The 22414-nt window shown below is 45.5% G+C and overlaps 1 protein-coding gene across 4 annotated transcripts in view; it reads left to right on the plus strand.

Moving 5' to 3' along the window:
• Window positions 1–11061: 11061 nt before the first annotated feature.
• The window catches only part of CUX2 (cut like homeobox 2), a 282488-nt gene continuing 271135 nt past the window's right edge, over window positions 11062–22414 (plus strand). For 2 of the 4 annotated variants that reach the window (XM_042911620.1, XM_042911624.1), the window contains exon 1: window positions 11062–11262. In XM_042911620.1, coding sequence (XP_042767554.1) covers window positions 11245–11262 — 18 coding nt within the window. In that variant the 5' untranslated portion in view covers window positions 11062–11244. The remainder of the gene's footprint in view (window positions 11263–22414) is intronic. The other 2 variants (XM_042911623.1, XM_042911622.1) reach the window with 1 other exon arrangement.

Raw genomic sequence — 22414 nt, forward strand, 5'->3', positions numbered from 1 at the left:
AATCAGGGCTCAGAGAACTGTAATAACTTTCTAAGGCCACACAGAAAGCAAAACCAAGGTCAGAATTTGAATCCATGTGTGACTCTGGATTCTGAGCCTCTCTTCTTTATTGCCAACTGAGGGTTTAGTAAAATCAAATAGTGAGCAAAGTCATAATGCCTGAAGCTCCAACGTATGGATGGAGTGATTACCTCGTGCTGGGAACTGGCCTGAGCGCTTCCCATGCATCATCTCCTCCCTTAGCCCCCACACAATCCCATGGGGCAGATCAGAATACTTTCTGCATTTTACAGATGAGGAAACTAAGGGTCAGAGGGACAATGAGACTTGCCTGGGCTGCATAAGTAGCAAGTGTCCAAGCTGGGATTTGACTCCAGCTCTGTATGGCCAATTCATGATCCAGGCACACACAAGCCATAAAGACATTGATAAATGATTGTGCTGGAATGCACACGTGGCTCACACACTCCTCGTTCTGTTCTCACCACAGCCTTATGAAATAGCTGCTGGGTTGTCAGTCCCACTTTAGAGACAAGGAAACTGAGGCCGAGAGGCTAATTAATTTGCCCTTGTTAGCTGCAGTGCCCTCAGTACAGCAAGACTCAGGGGCAGATGGGCTGTTCCTCAGACCAGCAGCCTCCAGACCTGGGCAAGCCATAGGCCCCAGCCCTCCATTTTCACAAACAGCCTCGCTGGGCCCAGCTAGGTCCAGAGCCCCTCTGTTCCTCCTCTCCTCTCACCGCCCCCTGCCCCTGCCCGGCTGACCCTACCAGCCATGTGCTCTGTTCTCTGCCCCTAAATGCAGTTCCATCCCTACAGCCACTGCAAATCATCTGTTTGCTGGTGCACACGCCTTTGGTCTCCAGCCCCCTGTCAGTTAATTCCAGGCTGATTTCCAGGTGGGTGGTCCACACTGAACACAGTTCCATGCAGGCAAGGGGCGGCTGCAGCAGTCAGCAAAGCCTCTGGGGCTTCAGTCAGTTTCAGGGCCCCACGTCTGCTGGCCACAGCTAGCAGGCCTGGGAGAAGAAAGCCCCTTCATCTTGTTCCCCCACCCGCTTCCAAAACATGTCCCTGTCCATCCCCTGCTTTCCATTTTGCTGATGTTGTCACAGTCCACGCCAGTGGGATCCCTCACTTTGATGGCTGCAGCAGCCCCCCTCAGGTGTCCTGCTGTGATGCCTCTTCCCCTACCCTCTCTGCACAGAGTCCATTCTCCCCTGGTAGCCGCCCCTCAGCTCTGCTTAAAACCCACTAGTGCCACATAGACTCAAGAGGATTGAAAAACAGGGACTCAAACAAATATTTGCACACTATGAACACTAGCTGAAAAGTGGAAATGACCCAAATGCCCATCAACACATGAGTGGAGAAACCAATTGTAGTCTGTCCAGACAATGGAATGTGATTGAGCTGTAAGAAGGAGCGATAGATGCTACACCCTGAATGAACCTTGACATTATGTTGAGTGACAGAGGCCAGACACAAAAGGCCACATCGTGTATGATTTCCTATATGTGAGATATCCAGAATAGATAAATTCACAGAGCCAGAAATCAGATCGGTGAATGCCAGGGACTTGGGCAGAGGAGGAAATGGGGAGTGACTGCTAATGGGTATAGGGTTTCCATTTTAGGTGATAAAATGTTCTGGAACTGGATAGAAGTCGTCATACACATTGTAAATCTACTAAATGAGACTGATATTTACTTTTAAATGGTTAATTGTTTTGGGACACCTGGGTGGCTCAGTCAGTTGAGTGTCCAACTTCGGCTGAGGTCGTGATCTCACGGTTTGTGAGTTCGAGCCCTGCGTCAGGCTCTCTGCTGTCACCACAGGGCCCACTTGGGATCTTCTGTCTCCCTTTCTCTCTGCCACTTCCCACCTGTGCGTATGCATGCATTCTCTCTCTCAGAAATAAACATTAAAAAAATAATTGTGTGTTGGTATGTGTGCAAAAGTCTCCAAAATTTTTTGTTTTTACTGTGGTTACAAGATACATGAAATTTACAATTTTAACACATTTTCACCATTTCCATCACTCCCAGAAGAAACTCTGTACCGATTAAGCAGTCACTCTCCCTCCCCCCTCCCTCCAGCCCCTGACAACACTAATATACTTGCTGTTTCTATGGATTTGCCTATTCTGGACATTTCATATAAACAGAACCACAATATGTGATCTTTTGTGTCTGGCTTCTTTTACTTAGCATCATCTTTTCAAGGATGATTCATGCTGTAGCGTGAATCAGTGCTTCGCTCTTTTTTATGGCTGAATATTAGTCCATTATCTAAATAGACCACATTTTGTTTACTCATTAATCAACTGATGGACATTTGGGCTGTTCCCACCTTTTAGCTACTGTGAATAGTGCTGCTATGAACATTCATATACACGTATTTGTTTGAATATCTGTTTTCCAATTCTTTGGGGTAGCTACCTAGGAATGGAGTTGCTCATCATATAGTAATCTCACGTTGAACCTTGAGAACTGCCAAACTATTTTCCACAGCAGCTGCACCATTTCACATTTCTCACCAGCAGTATGTGAGGGCCTAGGGTGACTCTCAGGTTTAGATGCAATAATACACATGGAAGCCTTATCCAGGGCTTGAAACATAGTAGGTGCTCCAAAAATATGAGCAATTATGATTATTCTTGCTAACAATCAATACTTTGCACCTCCTCTAGGCCAGGCCCTGGTAGGTGCTGAGGGTACCTACCCTCAGCACCTGAGGGTAGATGAATACAAAATCATTCCTACTTTCAAGGAGCTCCTATTCACCTGAATGGCTTCTCTTCGGGCTCTTTGAGTAACTGGTTTGATTAACAGCAACAATAATAATAGCTACAAATCTAATGACCACTTATAACATGGCTGGCGTTGTACTAAGTTCTTTATTCATTTCCCTCATGTGACCCTCACAACAACCCGGGGTATAGGCAATATTATCATCCCCTTTTACAGAAGAGAAGGCTGAGCCTCCAGAGGGGGTGAATATGTCTGAGCTTCACAGCTGGCATTGAGCCGGGGTTTGAAGGTGATGCCTGTGCCTTACCAACTGCCCTCTCAGGAATCAAAGGGTGAATCTGTTTACTCTTGATTTTGCCAAAATCCGAGAATTAACTCAATTTTGGCTTTTGCACAGACCCACCTGGATTCTAGCAATAGATTTCATCATGACAGGGGCCTCCAGTGGGCAACTTCTGGCACCAGTCCCAAGCCATAGTCAAGGCTGGGCCCTGAAAGGACAGTCTCTGTTGAGTTCAAGGGGCCACTTTTTAGACCCGAGTTCAGGAAGTTTCTGGGCCTCCAATACCCAAAGAACAGATGCTAAATTGCATTCAATTATTCCTCTCAGTCTGCAGGACTTTCCGTCAAAAGCACCACTCCCCAGCCCCCTACACCCTCACCGGCCACCAGCCACCTCCTTGGTGGCCCTGCCTTTTCATGCTTTCATCCTTCTTTGCCAGACTCCACCATCCAGTCTATGTCCGGAAGAGCAACACCCGGTCTGCCTTCTGTGTTGCCCACACATCGATTCTAGGAGGGGTCGGGAGGGACTCTTTTTGCAGGACCCCAGTCTATATAGACTGCTGGGTGGGTTTCCATGAACCAGGATTCACACTGAATTTCTGGAACCTTCCAGATCAGCCGGTGGCTTCCCTAGCAGTGCCAGTGGGGGGTCTGAAGTAACTGTGCTCAAGGCCACGTCCCCAGGCTGCAGGGCCAAACAGAGGCCAGGCACAGGGTCTGTGGGCCTGGGGGAACACCAGACACCACAGAATACACCCTAAGGCTCTGAACACCCCGGGGATGAGCCCTCTCCACCTCTGCAGCTTAGCTTTATCTCTTTACAATGGCAGTTTCCACACTTGTGCCGTGTCCCTACAACAGCCATCTGAGCACCACATGTCAACGTATTTTGCCACATCCATGAACCACCTCTATTGTCACTTATGTTACACTTTTCTTCAAATTGACTCACTTTCCTTTTTTTTCACTTTTTTTTGGAGATTCCTCTTTTTTAAGTTTATTTATTTCGAGAGAGAGATCACGCAAGTGGGGGAGGGGCAGAGAGCGAGGGGAGAGAGAATCACAAGCAGGCTGTATGCTGTCAGTGCAGAGTCCAGCGCAGGGTTTGATCTCACAAACCATGAAATCAAATCAAGGGTCGGATGCTTAACCGACTGAGCCACGTAGGTGCCCCTTTTTTTTCATTTTTAGTATGTATTTTGGAGAAGGAAACCGCATTGCTACTGTAAATGAAATAGCAATTTTCCTTTGCAGGAACAGAATATAACATGAAAATAAATATGTAAATATTCAGTTTTTAAATGTTTTAATGTTTAACTTGGCACAGTCTTATCTATAGTATCTACCCCACAGGTTTCTTGCTAATTACAAAGGGAAAAAATTATAGTGCAGAAACCTGGCAGACATGCCCCCATTCCAAGAGGTCAGAGATTGTACCACCAATTGTCAATTTTAGGACAACTGGTGAAATTGGAACATGGAACCTGAAATTCAGATTCTAGAACTTCATTAATGTTAAGTTTCTCGAATGTGATAATTGTATGGTGATTACATAAGAGGATGACCTGGTTCTTAGGAGATACATACCGGACTGTGTGTATAAAGGACTGTGGCAGTGACTGCATTAACACATAAATGGTTCATTGGGGAAAGTGTATACACACACACACACACACACACACACACACAGAAATAAAGCAAATGTGGCAAAATGTCAGCATTTGGCAAATCTGGAGAAGTTCAGAGATTTCATTGCACCCTTCTTGCAACTCTTCTGTTACAATTTTTTTTCAAATAAAAAGTTGTGGAAAATGTCTACTTGAGGAGAACAAAAGCAGCTCACACATCACAAGGGATGAGGGGGTCTCACATTTTGGGAAACACTATTCAGCTCGTACAATTTCTCCATCTCTAATTCTCTTTTCCCTCTTGTAGTTCTGACCTTCACAGCTCAGCCTCCTCCTAGATTCTGCCTACTCCTTCCCCTCTGAGAGATTCAGGGGCCACATCAGCACAGTAAAGATTCTGAAGAGTCCTGCAGCCACAAAAATACGTTGAATGCTTTTTGTTGGGGTGAGGGTCTACTGTTTGTTGAGTCTTCTATTTTTTTTATTTTTTAAAAAATTTACATCCAAGTTAGCATATAATGCAATGATAATTTCAGGAGTAGGATGTTTGTTGAGCCTTTACCATGTCCTTAGTATGCTGAGAGCCCTAGGAGATGGATGCTGTTCATTTTACCCATTTTACAGATGAAGGAACCGAGGCTCAAAGAGGCAAAGTCACTCAGTCCTTATCCAAGAAAAGGAGGCTCTTAGGAAAACACAGAGCAGGGGTTGGGGTACCTTCCTTAATTGCCATGATATGACTGCTTTGGAAGTCACAAAACAATTATTGGAGGTAGTCTAGTGGCTGAGAACGGAGACTCTGGATTTAAATCTCTGATACTTGCCAGTTGTGTGCTCTGGAACAAGTCACTTACTTGTACCATGGGGGTGTGGTGGTGATTAAATAAATCAGTACATGGACAGTACAATACCTGGGAGAAATGGAGACTCAGAGAAGTTAAATGACTTGGCCAAGGACACAGAGGAAGTGTCAGGCTCAGGGTTTGAACCCAGGCCTGGTAGACCCCAGAACCCTACCTATGATCCTGTCCTGTTGATCCTGAACTCTGGGTCTAGCTCACCTTCTGGTTCTGGTCTCCATTTGCTCCCAGATCACAGGCTCCTTTCCAGTTCCTCTTGCTGTAGTCAAGGTCTACAACATTGTCCTGATCTAGGGATGGCTCCAATCAGTCCTTACAAGGACAGGACATATGACTTCTGGGCCCTTTGCTTGGATCTCCAGCTCATATCCCACACTCAGCCTCAGTGGGGAAGATGAGTGTCCCTTACATGCCACTAAGGGAGTTTTAACTGCTGCTGAAGTTGACACATCCATTCACAAACCCATGGGTTACCAGAATGTTCCTCAGGTTCAGCCACCCGCATTCCTTCAAGTGAACTGGGCCACACTAAAGCCAGCCTGGGAGATATTTATTCAGAGAAAAAGAATAAAACAACAACAACGACAACAACAGGGTCAGAATCCATTTCAGCCTAACCGATATTTTACACAATTGGATACGTTTGACTAAACTAATACATATGTATGCAGACTGGTGCATTTCCATTCAAACCAATGTAAATTACCTTTGACCAATATATTTTCCTGGAAATCAATGCATTTTAACACGAGATAATATTTATGAAATTGAATTTTTTATTGAAGCTAATGCAATTCTATTCTATTTTATGCATTTTTATTAAACTAATGCATTTTAAATTAATCCATTGTATATTAAGTACAACAGACATTGGTACTTACAGTAAAATAATATATGCCCACTGAAATCAATACAGTTTCAAACCCTGGTGTTTTCCATTTAACTGAAGGATGTCAAGAATACGCAGCTATGAGTTCAGGGCATGTGAATGTGAAATTGTGTCTTTTCTTTCTTTTTTTTTCAAAATCATTATCACTTAAAAGATATTGTGCCTCAGGATATGGCCAGAGGCCCAAGGATTTAGAATTAATTCATGATTCTAACAGCCAACTCAACTGAACATCCCACTTGACTGACTTTTTGACCAAGTGGACTGGTGATTCTTAATCATGAGGGGTGACACAAGTCACTTGTCACTACTAATAAAATACTGAAGTTTGCAAACAATTTACTTTGAAAAAAAAGCGAATGTTTTGAATCCATCAGGGTGCCAGCAGGAAAAGCTAATACACTCAAACTGGTATTTTGAGAGGAGTTTAATAAAGAAATTATTTATTAAGGTGAGAACAGGTTTAAGAAAAGCAACAGTGCAGCCCCTGGGACTAGTAACCTTGGGAGCTGTTACCATCTGGGCATTACTGGAACCTGGAGGGAGCAGCTGGCAGAGGGAGAGAGGAGCGGTGGCTCTCAGTAGAGAAACTCAGCCCCTTGGCATCCCACAGAGAGGGAGCTAGAAAAATAAATACCTGACCTTTCTCTACTCCCTCCTCATCTCCTGTTGACACTCTCCAGTGGCCAAATCAACCAGAAGCCAGAGGATAAGGAAGCCCGTTGTTGCACTCCTGGGGCAGCACAGAATAAGCAGGAGAAAGGTAAAGAAGGATGCATCTGGACAGACAAAAAGAAGATACCCACATACCTACCGAGTGTTTATTATACATGATGTGCTTTCTCATTTAATTCTTACAACACCCTATGAGGAAAACACTACTATTATTCCTATTTCCAGGATGGGGAAATTGAAGCTCAGAGAGATTAAGTGGGAGAGCTAGGGTTTGAACAGAAGTCCACCCACCTTTGTAGATGAAGGGAACAGTTTCTGGGAAAGAAAAGAAAATTTAATAAAAGAAGACAAGGTTCTCTTTTGCCCCATCATACCCTTTTCCTTCCTGCTTGGGACCGTGACATGAGAACCTGATGTCTGGAGCTATGGCAGCCGTCTTGTAACCACGAAGGGAGATATCACAAACACGATGAGTAGAGCAGGGCAGAAAGAACAAAGGAATCTGGGTTCTTGTTGATATTGTTGAATCCCTAAACCAAGCCCAGAACCTCCTACCTTCAGCCTTCCTGCTAATTAACAATACACTCTGGTCTTTTAAACCCAGTTTACTGGGTTTACTGTTACTTGCACAAGTAGCCTTCCTAACTGATACACCATTACTTATGTATTGCTTGAATTTTTAATAACGAATATGTAATTTCTTTGTTAAAAAACCCACAAAATCAAATAATAAATGCTTAACCACTCCCCTCATCCAACTGCACCAAACTGGTCATGGAATTTGTGTTTTTGCCCTTCAGGACAAAACCCAGATGCACATGATTTTTTAAGGCCGATTTCACAGACCTATTTTATTACATTTTATACAAGGTTGTTTTTTTTTTTTCCATTATGCACATTTAGATGGCAGAACATCTTGAGCATATGCATCTCTGTATTCCCTCTTGCTGAGGACCCCATTTGCAGCTCTCACAAGGCACAGCACTGCTATTGTTCCATTTCCTGTGAGAGTCCCTTAAAAGCCTGCTCTCTCCCACCTCTATCAGTTCTCAATTCAGGGAAACTTCCAGGATTTCCACATCCAACCACAGACCGTGAGGGTCTGGGGTGGGGGAAAGGAAGACCTCATGACATTTCCTAGAACTCTTAGTTGGCAAACAGCATCTTCCTTCTATGAGGGGAGAATTTTGTTCTCAATTTCCATCTTGCCCCCTTCTCTTTGAATACAGACTTGGAAGATTCTAGCACTTCGAGGGCTTTGGAAAATTTACTCCTCCCTCAAAGATTTATGGTTGTGAGATTCCCTCATTTCATTCACTCACCCATTGCTTTAGTCCCAGTAAGCCTTAGTTTTATCATCTGGAATATGGGGTGATGCTAGGACTTAACTCAAGGGCTTGTGAGGGGAAGAGAGTTAAAACATGTGGAATGACTGGCACAGAGTAAAGGCTCGATAACTGCAGGCTCATGTAAATAGCAGAAGTGATATCATTGCTAACTCTTTGAGAGTCAATAAAAATTCTTAATGCATCCATTCATATCACAGCCAGCTTCCTCAGTGGCGGCTGTCCTTATCATGGAGAAATCTAGGTCATCCTAATGGATGATACTCATCAGCTTTGGATGAGTATCTCTTTTGTGAATCCATCTATAGCACTGATTAGCCAAGGAGATTCAATGGGGGTTAAGAACTTGGACATTAAAATCAGAGGGACCTGGGTACAAATCCCATCTCCGCTTCCCAGCTGTGTGATCTTGGGCAGGTCCCTTTGTCACTCTGAGCCTCTCAGCATCCTCATTTGGAAAATGGGACTAATAACGGCTGCCTCGTGAAGTAGTTGGAAGATTAAATGAGGTTATACATGGAAAACTCTGAACACAGGGCACTTAAGAGCATCTGCCATCTCTTTATAGCTGTCATTTTTTTTTTTTTCCTCTTGGCATGCACGGAAATAAGCATGGAGAGATGGATGCAAAGTTCTGTGGTCTACGTGCTATTCTGTTTCTAGAGACAGATGGAGAGAGGAAGAAAGAGCAAGGAGGTTATTGGTTGAGTTGGAAATTTCTTTTCTTAAGTAAAAGTGAGCTCAAAGTTTACAGAGAAGATAGAAGGGATCCATTATTAATATTTTAACATTGCTTTTAGATTCCAAACTCTTTGTGGGCTAAGACCCAGCTAATGAACCTTAGTATCCTGCACAGGACCTGGCACTCAGCAGGTGCCCAATCAATGTTTGTTGCTCTAAATCCATCCCTGTATTAGTCAGCTTGGGCTGCCATAATAAAATACCATACATTTAAAACCAGGCATCTATTTTCTCACAGTTCCAGAGGCTGGATGTCTGAGATCGGGGTGCCAGCATGGTCAGGTCTGGTGAAAGCCCTCTTCCTGGTTTAAAGACAGCTTCCTTCTTGCTGTGTCCTCACATGGCAGAGAGGGAAAGAGAGAGAGAAAGCCATCTCTGGTTGTCTATTCTTATGAGGGCATTAATCCCATCATGGTCGCCCTACCCTCATGATCTCATTTAAACCTAATTATCTCATGGGGCGCCTGGGTGGCTCAGTCGGTTGAGCGTCCAACTTGGGCTCAGGTCATGATCTCACGGTTCGTGGGTTCGAGCCCCGCATCGGGCTCTGTGCTGACAGCTCGGAGCCTGTTTCAGATTCTGTGTCGCCCTCTCTCTCTGCCCCTCCCCCACTTGCACTCTGTCTCAAAAATAAATAAACATTAAAAAAATAAATAAATAAACCTAATTATCTCCCAAAGACACTGTATTAGGGTTAAGGCTTCAAAATTAAGTGGGAGGGAGGCACAATTCAGTCCATAGCAATCCCCTAACATTCTGTACTTCAGCTGCAAAGTAGACCAAACCTCAGGGTGAGAAATGTGGGTGAGCCTCATTTGGAGAGGGAGGTTGGGGAGTGAAAGAGTTTGGCGTGGGCATTATTAGGGAATCACAGACCCACCCATCCTCCTGGCACCCAGTGAGGGTTGGTGTAATGGCTAGGCATTCAGGGGCTGGAGTTCAGGACTTGGATCCACTGCTATGACATCTAGTGTCTCACCCTTTCTGGGTGTAAGTTTCTCTCCCAGTAAAATTAAGACTGTAGGAGACAGTGTTACTTTTGCCCCAATACCATTCCCCTTTCTTGTGAAAGCAGCCTCGGGGTTTTCTTTTGGCCAGTTTATGCCCTTGGCCTCCACTCTACCCCAGCTAGGGAATTGGGCGGGCCATCTGGGCCGCGTCTAGCAGAGTCAAGGTGATTGGCTCAGGCATAGGCATGTGGTCTCACCTAGACTAATGAGAATCTTCCCTAGGCTTTCTCTTTTCCCCGGGGACAAGAAGCTGGGAGGACGGAAGCTTGGGCTAATGGCAGCCATCTTTGCCACCGGAGGGAATATGTCTGTGTGAGGATGAGGCCAACACAGAAGAAATCAGGGCCCAGAGAAGGAGAAGGAGTGCCTGAAATTCAACCTCCAGGCTATGCCTGGGCCCACCACACCAGTTAAACTTTCCAGTTAAATAAGCTAAGAAACTATTTTTGGCTTAGGCCAATTTCTGTTTCTGTCCATTGTCACCGGAAGCATGTGATTAACTCAAATGCATTGGCCAGAACTATTTCAGTTCCGATGTCACCTGACTGTCTCAGGGTTGGGAAGATGTGCCCGCGCCACATTCCCTCGCGGTGTCGAAGACAATTGCAACGTGTCTGAATCCTCGCAGGTACCAGGAGCTGACACCTCCACTGACCCTCATAACACCCCCACGAGGGAGCCGAGCCGCTGTTCTCGTGGGTGGTAGGCACCGTGGGTGCCCCGCCCCCGTCCTCTGCTACTTTGTCGGGAGCGGGCACGAGACCCAATTCGGGCCAATGAGATACGAGGAGAAACCTGCTGGGCGTGGCTTCTGGGCAAAGCCTCTCTCGAGCCCTCGAAGAAAACTTCCCGTCGACGTCGACGTGGTGGAACTGCCGCCGCCATCTTGCTTCGCCCTGAGGAGGAGACCGCGAGGCACCGCGGATTGAAGAGGTGGAAAGCGCCAGCCTCCGGTGTTGAGCCGCCAAATGAGCCGCCTCGTGATGTGCTCCACCTCAGGACTCCCCGGTGTGTGAGAAAATTATCGTCTCTCTTTCAGTTTTGTGTCAAGATTTCCATGATACTCCAAACCGTCGTGAGTAATACACTCCCATTTTATAGACGAAAGAGGTAATTTTCGGGAAAGGAAGTGGCTTTCTCCCGATATATGGGCAAGATTATTTTGGTTGCAGGTGACGGAAACCCGACTCCGACAGCTTAAGGAAAAGGAATGTATAGACTCAGGTCGATTCAGAGTACGGGAGTAGACCAATGGCCCTCGTGTGGTGAAAGCGTAAACTGAGGTAGAGTCGTACGGTGTAAAGGCGCGAATCGTCGATATGCCCACGACGGACCGACTTCCGATGCGTTATGCCGAGCGAAGGGAGTCGGAGTCACGGGGCCACATCCTGGGCGATTTCACTTATACGCCATTCTGGAAAAGACGGAACTTCACACACAGAAAACCGATCCGTGGTTTCCAGGCGGTTGGGGAGGAGAGCGGGGAGCCGCGTGTAAGGAGAACGTGGACTTGGGGAGCTGGGGTTAGAGCTGTTCTGGATCTTGATTGTGGGGCCGGTTAAATGACTGTGTGTGTTTGTGAGAACTCACAGAACCACCGTCAAAAGGGAGAATTTCACTGTGTGTGTGTGTCTTGTACTTTAAAAACATTAAATTGAGGGGCGCCTGGGGGCCTCAGTCGGTCGAGCGTCCAACTTCGGCTCAGGTCATGATCTCGCGGTCCGTGAGTTCGAGCCCCGCGTCGGGCTCTGTGCTGACAGCTCAGCCTGAAGCTCCCTTCGGATTTTGTGTCTCCTTCGCTCTCTGCCCCTCCCCCACGTGTGCTCTGCCTTTTTATTTATCAAAAAAATAAACGTAAAAAAAAAATTAAAAAAAAAACACATTACATTGAGAGTCCTAGGGTAGGATGGGGAGTTACTCCTTAATGGGTACAGAGTTTCTGTTTGGGGTGGTGACAGCTTTTGGAAATAGTGGTGAGATGGTTGCATAACATTGTCAATGCCAGTGAATTTTATGCGTATACATCATTAAAATGGCATTTTACGGTAAATATATTTTACCACAATTTTTTTTTCTGCAGTGGACCTAATATTATTTTAGTTTCAGGTGTGCAGCATAGTGACTTCACAAGTGTATACATTACAAAATTCTCACCGTGGTAAGTGTAGTTACCATCTCTCACCACACTGAGTTATTGTGATATTATGGCCTATGTATTGCCTATGCCGTACTTCCCATCCCATGACTTATTTATTTTATAACTAGAAGTTTGTATCTCTTAATCCTCTTCACCTTTTTCTCCTACTCTCTCTTCCCTTTTCCTCTGGCAACCACTACAATTTTTTTTTTTTTTTTTTAAAGTGGAAAATAAAGGTTCCAGGAATAGATTTCAGGCATGGCTGGATCCAGGATTCTCTCCATCTCTCAGGCTCTCTTTTCCACTGCCTTGGTTTTATTCCCAGCAGGCTCTCCTCAAGTGGTGACAAAGATGGCCTTGGGAAGTTCCAGGTATACCTGCTCTCAGATTAGCAATGCAAGCAGGAGAGAAGTGCTTATTTCCCAATAGTTCCTAAAACTATTGCATGATTGAGTCTCATTGGCTTGCCTTTGGACGTGAGCTTGCCCGTCAGCCAGTCACTTGGCCCAAGGGTCTAGAGTGCTCAGTTGGCCAGCCCTGGGTTATATGTCTACTCCTAGAGCTGGGGTGAGTATTCCCACCCAAACCCCTTGGAGGGAGAGTGGGGAGGGATGGATCTCAAAGAGAACCAAGGAGCTTTGCCAGCAGCCCCTACACCCAAGTTAAATGTTGAATGGCCCAGCCCCAATTCTCAGCCCGACATTTATGCAGGCTGTGCCATTCTGTCCTTACATTCTCTCCAGCAAAGCCCACGTAGGTACAACATACACTCATCATTCCATCCCTGGGTTTGCATAAAAACCCACGTCCACGAAGTAGCAACTGCAATGTTTTTCAATCACACAGCAAAGATATTTAAAAATATCACCCATATGTGTTTTAAATACAGGCAAATAGCTGGCAAGGCAGTCAGCTTCACACCCGCGTGCCATTCTGAGTTTTAATCTTCTCGTTTCCAACTCTCAAAATCACACGTTGAAGGCCAGACAAGCCCAGAACACTGCTAAGGCTGTGCGTCTACCCAGAATCTTCCCAACCCGCCCAGCCAGCTTTCTTTCCTGGTTGAGGAAATATCTATGATTCTGGGAAGGAATTTGGGGGCTCCTAGGCTTGAGCTGAATCATTTGCCCTCCACTGAAAATACAGAAGTGGGACCAAGAAATTTTTAGTGAAGTTTGAGGAAGTTTTCCAACCTCCTTCATGAAACCATCCTTAGGCAGTTTGGCCCGCACCAGCTTTCTCACTACCCCTCTGCCTGCCTGCCAATTGTGCTATCTATCTGGTATTAAATTCTTTAAAATCTGGCTTTGCTTATATGCAATCTTATAACTTGAGACTCCCCATATTTTCTCATCTTCCATATTTATACTTTCTCTTAATAACAAAAATAATATCCTTCCACTGTAAGTAACAGATAATTCCAACTCTAACTGGCTAAAGTTATAATAGGTTTTCTTTATCTTATACAAGAAATACAGAGGTAGGTGAGTCCAAGTTTGGTGTGATCAGTGGCTACATGACATCAGCTCTCTACCCTGCCATCCTCTGTGTGGTCTTTACCCTCAGCCTGCTTCCCCTCATGGCCTCAGTATGGCTGCCCCTACGCCAGGCATCACATCTAGGCACAGAATTGTCCACAGAAACCTTTCTTATAAGCACTTCAGTAGATCTCCCCTCACATCTCATAGGCTAAAACTTAGTCACATGTCCACCCTAAGGCCAGACACCAAGAAGGGCAATGGGAGGAGCAGCACCAGCAAGAGAAAGAGGAGGAAGAGGAGGAGGAAGGGAGGGTGTTGGGTCGTAGGGGAGAAGAAATCAAAGAAATCTTGGGGAGTTTGTGTTATCTTTTCTTTATAATCTCTCGTGAGATTGGTGCACATTTTGCTGATTGCCTCTCTTCTCTTCCTAAATGCTCCCTCCTAGCCTCTGGCTGCTTCCCAATCTTTTTGCCACCTCACTGCATGGGCTTGACTAAGGCACCTTAGGTTTCACTAGTCCTGTCCACTCCCTGTCCAGGCTCATAGCCCATTATGTGCAATCCTTAAATCCCCAAAACTCTGGAATATGAAAGTTTTTATTTTCATGTTTGCGCAAACATTTGACCACAAAATCCGCCCGGGACTGGTGCAATGTGTAGACTTAAAAAAAACCCACCCCACTTAATGTGAATAGCCAGACATTTTGCTGCAGGAATATTAATGTGCTGGGCCACACAATGCTGCCTAACCCTGAATATAATATACAGTGTATGGTATTCCGAAAATCTGAGTGATTCTGAATTCCAAAATACATCTGGTCCCAAAGGATTTGGATAAAGTGGATTATAAAGTTTGATGATGAGTATCATCATTCCCGTTTTACAGGTGAGGAAGTGAGACTCAGGTAAGTTCAGTATCTTGGCCTAAGTTTACATAGTGAGTGTGGCTTGGATTTAAACTTGGGACATCTAGTGTCAAAGCCAAGGCCATCACCTAACACAACTCTAATCTTTCACATCCACATGCACAATTTTTTCTGTATCTATGTACCATATATTACTATTTACTTAGTATTTTTCTCTAGCCTAGCTCACTTTTTACTTAATTAAATGTCTTTGTAAAAGGGAACTTTCTATCACCATTCTAAATGGAAATTTGGCATCTCTTGCCATAAATAGAAAAGGACTACATATAAATACATACATTTAAAACCATGAATGTACTCAGCCAGAGGAACTGAGCCTGAGACCTGTTGTCTATTTTAAAGGGAGATTTTGGGGGACGCCTGGGTGGCTTAGTTGATTAAGCCTCTGACTTTTGATTTTGGCTCAGGTCATGATCTTGTGGTTTGTGTGTTTGACAGACTGCTTGGGATTCTCTCTCCCTCTCTCTCTACCCCTCCGCAGCTCATGCATGTGCTCTTTCTCTCTCTCTCAAGTTAAATAAATAAACCTTAAACATTTGTTTTAAAAAATAAAGTAAAAGGGGGATTTTTTCCCCAGAGACAGAGGTGTTATAGATGTGCTAGCACCTCACTGAGTCTTGGCCTTTAGAGTGATAGGAAAGACTGAGAGACATTTGAAAGATAGCCATCTTCCTCCCCATGGGATTTGAGGTTATAGAATGTTCTGTGAATGACCTAGAAATATCTGGAAGGTCATAGACCACACTTTGGGATGTCCAGAGCTATGTACACTTGGGCCCAGCTCATAACCACCCCATGGTGTTCATGCATGTGCTACCCACTCGCTACCCTTGGATGACAGACCCTATCCTCCGTGGCCCAGGCTTGGCTGATCAGCCCCTTCCCTTTCGCTTTTGGCCATTGACCCTGTAAGGATGTGCATCCAGAGCTACGAGAGGCCATGATGTCAGACTTGTGGACAGAGTAAAAAGAGCAAATTCAAGCTGACACCCAGACAAAATCAGACGGGAGGCAGCTTAACTGAAAAAGCCTTGACACAGTGACATGTGCTGATCCATAAGCTGTGCCAACCTGGAGGGTGCTGCGAAGAGCTTACAGGGGACATGTGTGATGGTCAGTTTGACATGTCAGCTTGGCTAAATGAGAGTGCCCAATTATCCACACATTAATCTGGATATTGCTGTAAGGGTGTTTTGTGGATGTGATTGAAGTTTATAGTCAATTGACTAAGAGAGATTATTCTGTATCATCTGGGAGGATCAGATTCAGTCAGTTGAAAGGCTGAAGAGCAGGGCTGAGACTTACCTGAAGAAAAGAAAATTCCTCCTGTGGACAGTAGCTTCCCCCTGGACTTTCAATCTCTTCTTCTTGATGGAAATCCTAAGAATTTCAGACTTGACTACTCAGCCCCACAACTGTATAAGCCAATTCCTTGCAATGAATCTCTTACTATGTATGTCTCCTACTGGTTCAGTCTCTGGAGAGCCCTGACTGGTAACAGTAGCAAAGGAGAATTGTGTGGAAGGGTATGCATGTTTAGACCATTTTAATAAGTAAATGTAACTGCCTTATGTTTCTTTCATTCTTTGCTACGTTAGAAAGGGTTCAATACCTTCCTGCCATCAAGAAAAAACAAATAGTTTTTGGTGGATTTGACCATCCCAGTTTATTGTGGAAGAAGAGGGGAGAAGAGAGATTGTACAGGACATCAAAGGCCTTAGTCTAGAACATGCTGTGAGCAGGGACTGCATCTCTTTTCAGCATGGATACTCCCACTTGCATGTGTGTTAACTACAAAAATGAGCACTCAAGTACAATAGCTTCTTTCTTGCCCTCCTCAACACTCTTATTTTGGGGGACCCCAAGGCACCTTGCTTTAAGAAAACTGACATTTGGAAATTGGAGCTTACCCAAATAATCAAACCGTCATCTTCAACAATTACTGGGTACTCACTGTGCAACAGGTATATTCACTACGTGACTTTACACCCTCACAGTAGCCCTGAAAGGAAACCAAGGCTCAGAAAAATGAAATGTTCCCAGGGCCACATGCTAAGTGGCACACAGCAGGTTTAGCACTGGCCTTTGTTGTAAGACCAAACAATATACAGTATAGTGTTGCCTGCTATTAAATTTTACATAAATAGTATTGTACTATTTGTATTCTGCAACTTGTTTTCTTTAAGAAGTGTTACTATGAGGATCGCCCATGTTGAATAGTGTGGTTCTGAATCATTATTTCCCCCATCTATAGATTTCCATTGTGTGAATACAGTACAATTTATTTTATCCAGTCTGCTATTGATGGGCATTTGGATTGTTACCTTTTCCCTTTGTTTTTGTTTGTTTTGTTCTTTTACTGTTATGAGCACTCTTCTGTAAACAATCTTATAGAAAGATACAAATCATTTATATCCTGCTGGATGCACCTGGACAAGAGTTCCTCGTGAATATATCCCTAGGAATAGATTGGTGGGGCATGTGGCATGCGCCATGCATGTCTTCCACTTTGCTAGATTATGCGCAGTTGTTTTCTAAGCTAGTTGTACCGATTACACCAGCAGTGCATGAGGATTCCAGTTGCTCTGCATTTTTAATAACTGTTAGTATTATCTGGCTTCAAAATTTTGGCCAATCTGATGAGTGCACAATGGTATCACATTTTGGTATTAATTTGAATTTTTCCTAACTACTATCGAGGCTTAGCTTTTCAGGTATTTATTGGCCATTTGAGTGCCCTCTTCTATGAAATGCCTGTCTGGGGCTGTCACATGGAACGCTAGAAAGGAATCTCTTTAGGCAAGGCTATCTTAGGATATTTAAATCTTTGTTTCTTTTGAAGCATCAACTTGCCAAAGAAGTTGACATTCAAAACCTTAAAAAAGAGAAACAGGGTGAAGGCTAAAGGGAGGCTGAGGCAAAGGAAATGGGATTCTTCTCAGGTTCTCTCAGTGATGCCCCTCAAGAGTCAGCATTGAATGATGGATCACGTGACAGCTCCTGTTTCAACAGGACTCCTACTTTTCACAGTTCATATCTCCATGCCACCACTCTTGAGCCAAGAAGGGAGCAGCACTCCCCTTTTACAGGTGTGAAGAATGAGGTTTGGAGGTGCTAGGTGGCATGCCCAAGGCCACATGGCATCATGACTGGCTGGCTAGGGTGCAAAGCCTGCTGGGGTCCCAAAACCCAGAACCACTGGTGGAGACCACCAAGAACACCTAGGAGGTACCAGGGAACCTCACTTATAGGCCAAGGTGGGTCCTTTCAGAGCAGTTGGATGATCTAATGGGGGAACTCATCAGATTTCCAGGAGCTTGCAGTCTTAGGTCATGCTGAGAGCAACAGCCACATGGCATCCAAGCTGGATGATTGTGGGGAGAAACTGAAGTTGGTGAAACCACAGAACTAGCTCAGGAAGGGGTGCAGGGTCTGGCCTTTCAGTAGGACAGCACTAGGTCCACTTGCTGTAGTGATAATTAGGCCCCAGTGGCTCACGATATGGGACGTGTGTTTTGTAGCCATGGGATAATCCTTGTCAGATGTTCTTGGGTGAGAGCTGCTCTCCTCCATGTGTCATCCAGGAGGTCAGGCTCCTTCCTACCCTTGAGTCTTGTATCCTCCTCCTGGGGCCAGTGGGCTAGCCCAGGCATGTTCTTTCGACAGTGAAAAGCAACGGTGCAAGAGGGCAAGTGGAAACACAACATATCTTGAGATGTAGGCTCAGAACTGGCACACCAACAATTCCACTTCATTCTGTTGGCCAAAGCATATCATGTGGCCAAACTCTAACTCCAGAGAGGTTAAGCACCTGGATCTAAGCCACACAGCCAGGCAGCCACAGATTCAGGCCTCAGACATAAGCGATGCCACGTCAAAAAGTGACTCCTTTGTCACCGGCATCATCAGGCAGCCATTTCCCAGTGACTGACTTTTAAATAAAACACGGAGCACACAATTTCCTGTACCTAAGCTCTCTTTTACATTCGTCTCTTGTCTGAGCCACCATCTGTCCCTCCACTCGGTGGTGATGCTTCAGCAGTGGGGTGAGGCCTCGCCAGCCAGGTTCCCTCCACCTTCATGCCTCTTAGCAACCTTCAACAGATGCAAGTTTTCTGACACAGGCTCCCATGATTAGCAGATGCTCTTTAATTAGCTTTATTTGCATTGCATTTGTTGCCTCCCTGAGATTATCTTAATTCCATAGTCCTCCAGGATACACATTTTGTATGTGGCCATTTGCCTCCCTGAGGATTGGGAGGAAGAGTGGGACTGTGGGGGACTTGCTAGGGAGGACTTGCCCTGTAAAACCAGACTTCAGCACCTGAGAAAATTTCCAGACTAAGGAGAGGCCAGGAGGTTAGAGCTGATGGGACAGCTCTGTAGAATTAGAGAATGGGAGGTATCCAGAGGACTCTGCCTGGATCTTAACCCACTCTTTAGCTCTGTGACCCTGGGCAAGTTACATCATCTCTGTGCCTCAGTGTCCTCATCTGTAAGATGGGAATAATAATAATGTCTACTTCGTGGGGTTGTTGTGACCTTAAATGAGTTAATTCCTAGAGAGGGCTTAGAATAGCACCTGGCACATAGTGATTAAATTATAGTTAGTTATAATTATATACCTATTATATGGACCTCCTGACAGTCATCTGTTACCCACCCCTCCAGATATCACTTGTTTCCCCCAAAAGTCACTGCTGACAATGGCAGTTGGCATTTGTGGAGCACTTACTGATGCCAGGCTCTTTGCGTGTGTTATCTCATTAATTCTCACCCCAACACTAAGAGGTCCCCACTGTATAGATAGGGAAACAGGTTGGACAAGGGAGTGACTTGCTCAAGGTCACATCTCAAAAGTGGCAGAACCACGATTTGAATCAGAATTTAAACTGGGGTCCCTCTGATTCCAGCCCTGCTTCTATCACCCCTACACTATTCCTGTCTTTGGTCTGAGAGAAATGGAGACAGTAATGGACTTCACTTCCACGATGCAGTTTGCTTCTTCCAACCACCTTGTTGGAAAGCCCCCACTTTACAGTTAATGAAAGCCACTTGGAGGAGAGTGACTTGCCCAAGGGCACACATCTAGGAAGGGGAGAGCCGTGAGTTTCATCTCCATTTATTTATTTATTTTAACACTTACTCATTTTTGAGAGAGAGAGAGAACGTGAGTGGAAGAGGGGCAGAGAGAGGGGGAGACAGAATCCGAAGCAGGCTCCAGGCTCTGAGCTATTAGAGATCAAACCCACGAACCACGACATCACGACCTGAGCGGAAGTCAGACGCTTGATCGACAGCCACCCCAGGCATCCCAGTTGCATCTCCATTTACTCCCAAGTCTGACTTCAGACTCATTCCACGCTGTCCGACCCTAAGATGTATAGCAGTTGATTTTGTGCCCATGATGTCATTTGCTTCTTCCAAATACCTGTTTGAGGATTCTACCCTCATTTTATAGCTGAGCATACTGAGACTTGGGAGAGAAGCCAGCAAGTGGCAGAGAAGGGATTTAAGCTCCTTCCCCTGGATCCAGTGCTCTTTTCCCTGCCTTTGGCCAGGGAAATTGTTGCCCAGGGAAGGGAATAGGAGGAGAGAAGGCAACTCTAAAGGGGTAGGGGGTGCCCCAAAGTCTACCTTTGGACTCACTCACTTATTGCCAGCCAGCCTGGTTGCTAATCAGAGCCTCTCAGGTCTCAGGGGCGCTCAGGCTTGGAGTTGGGGTTGGTGTATACACCAAGTGTCCACCAGGTGGGGCTTTTGCCAAAGGCCGGGCTCCAGGAGGCCCCAGCAGAGGCCTTGCTGCCCCACCTTGGAAGGTACCAGCAGGCACACACAACCGCGTGGATCTACGCAGTATGCTTACCCGCGTGCACACATGGGCTATGTAAACCTGTGTGTGAGCACACAGATGTGTTCCAGAGAATCTGTTTATGGCTTGTGTTTAAATGTGCACGAATGGATGTGTGCATGTATGTGTGTGTATGCATGGTGTGCAGAGAAGTGTATGCAAACAATGTGAGAGCAAGTGTGTATACATGTGTGCACATATGTGCAAATATATATGTGTGTGTATGTGCACAAAAGGGAATGTGGTACATGGGTGGTAGTTTAGACCCTGGCCTGAGGTATTGAGGATCATTTTAGAATCTCTCTCCTATGCTGTTTTCAGAGGCAGGGTCTCGGACAGAAACTGAGATGACATCTCAGGGTCCCTGATGCCTGGCACATTTGCCAAAGACCCTGAAGGACCCCAAGGATTTGGAGCAGGAGAGCTCATGCAGGAGGGCTAGATTTGCTTCTTGAGTCATGGAGTGTTTGAATGTGGAGGCCAGGGGTTGGAGGGGGAGGGGACTTTGCTCCTCCAGACACTGAGGGGTCCACAGAGGTTTCTGGGGTTGAAGGGATGGGAACCCAGCCTTCAAAGGAGAGCTTCTAGAGCCTTCATCTTGGGCCCCCTGAACTCTAGAGCTGGAGACTGTGGGTGCAAGGGAGAGAGGGCTTTGGATTTCAGCCCTGACTGAGCCCCTCACCAGCTGGGAAGTGAATTCAGAAATTTAAAGTGGAGGTTCCTGTGTGGCTCAGTTGCTTGAGCATCTGGCTCTTGATTTCACCTTGGGTCATGATCTCAGGGTCGTGGGATCAAGCCCCATGTTGGGCTCTGTGCTGAGCCTGGAGCATGCTTGGGATTCTCTCCCTCCCTTTCTCTCCTCTTCCACTCCCCCCCATTTGCACACGCTCACTCTCTCTCAAACAAACAAACAAACAAAAATTCAAAGTGAATTCAAAGCCCCACAGAAATTTAGAGGCCGCTGAGAAACAGAAGGGAAGGAAACAGAAGGGTGTTCAAGGTTAAGAACTTCAACCTTGACATCAAACAGAACAGGATTTGACCGCCAGCTCGGTTGCTTATAGGCTGGATGACCTTGGGCAAGTCACTTACCATCTCTGAGCCCCTATTTCCTCAGCTATTAAGGGGAGGAAATGGCAATACTTACCTCCAAGTGCTGTTACAAGGAGGAAATTAGATAATGGGCAGAGCGAGCCCAGCTTGTGGAAAGCAGACCATAAATGGCAGCATCACCATTATTTTCCTGTCTTGTGGGGACAAGTGGATCATCTTTTGATTTGTGGAACTCAAGAACTGAGAAATCAGAAGGTCCAAGGAGACTGAGAGAGTGGTAACTTAGGGACTGCTCCTGGGGCGACAGAGACCCCTGTTGGCTATGATTTGTCTGAATGGCATCTTCTAGAAGTACCTACATTTCCTTCCCACCTGCCCTGAACAGCGGCAGCAGGAAAACCTAAAGCTGGGGTCATTAGTAGCAGGGCTACAAAGGGTGAGTTTTCCCACTCTGCTTCCAAGCCATTGTCCTATTGAGTGAACTAGGGCAAGCTATTCAGTTCTTCTGACCCTCAGCTTCCTTATTGGCAGAATGGGCACAGTGAGATGATAGAGGTGAGATTTAGGGAGAATGTTAGAGAGGTCCTCGGTGCATAGTAGGCACCACTATGACAGTGATGATGACAGTGCAGCAATAGAATAGGGACAAAATGAAAATTGTAAGCATTCATATCTCCCTGTTTCTCCAAAGGAGCAAAAGAATTCTTTTTTTTTTTTTTTTTTTTTTTTTGGTTTGGCTTCCTATTTTGCTGACTAGATGAAATGTGAGAACCTCAGATT

Source organism: Panthera leo, chromosome D3, assembly GCF_018350215.1.
Source record: "Panthera leo isolate Ple1 chromosome D3, P.leo_Ple1_pat1.1, whole genome shotgun sequence".
Lineage (NCBI taxonomy): Eukaryota > Metazoa > Chordata > Mammalia > Carnivora > Felidae > Panthera > Panthera leo.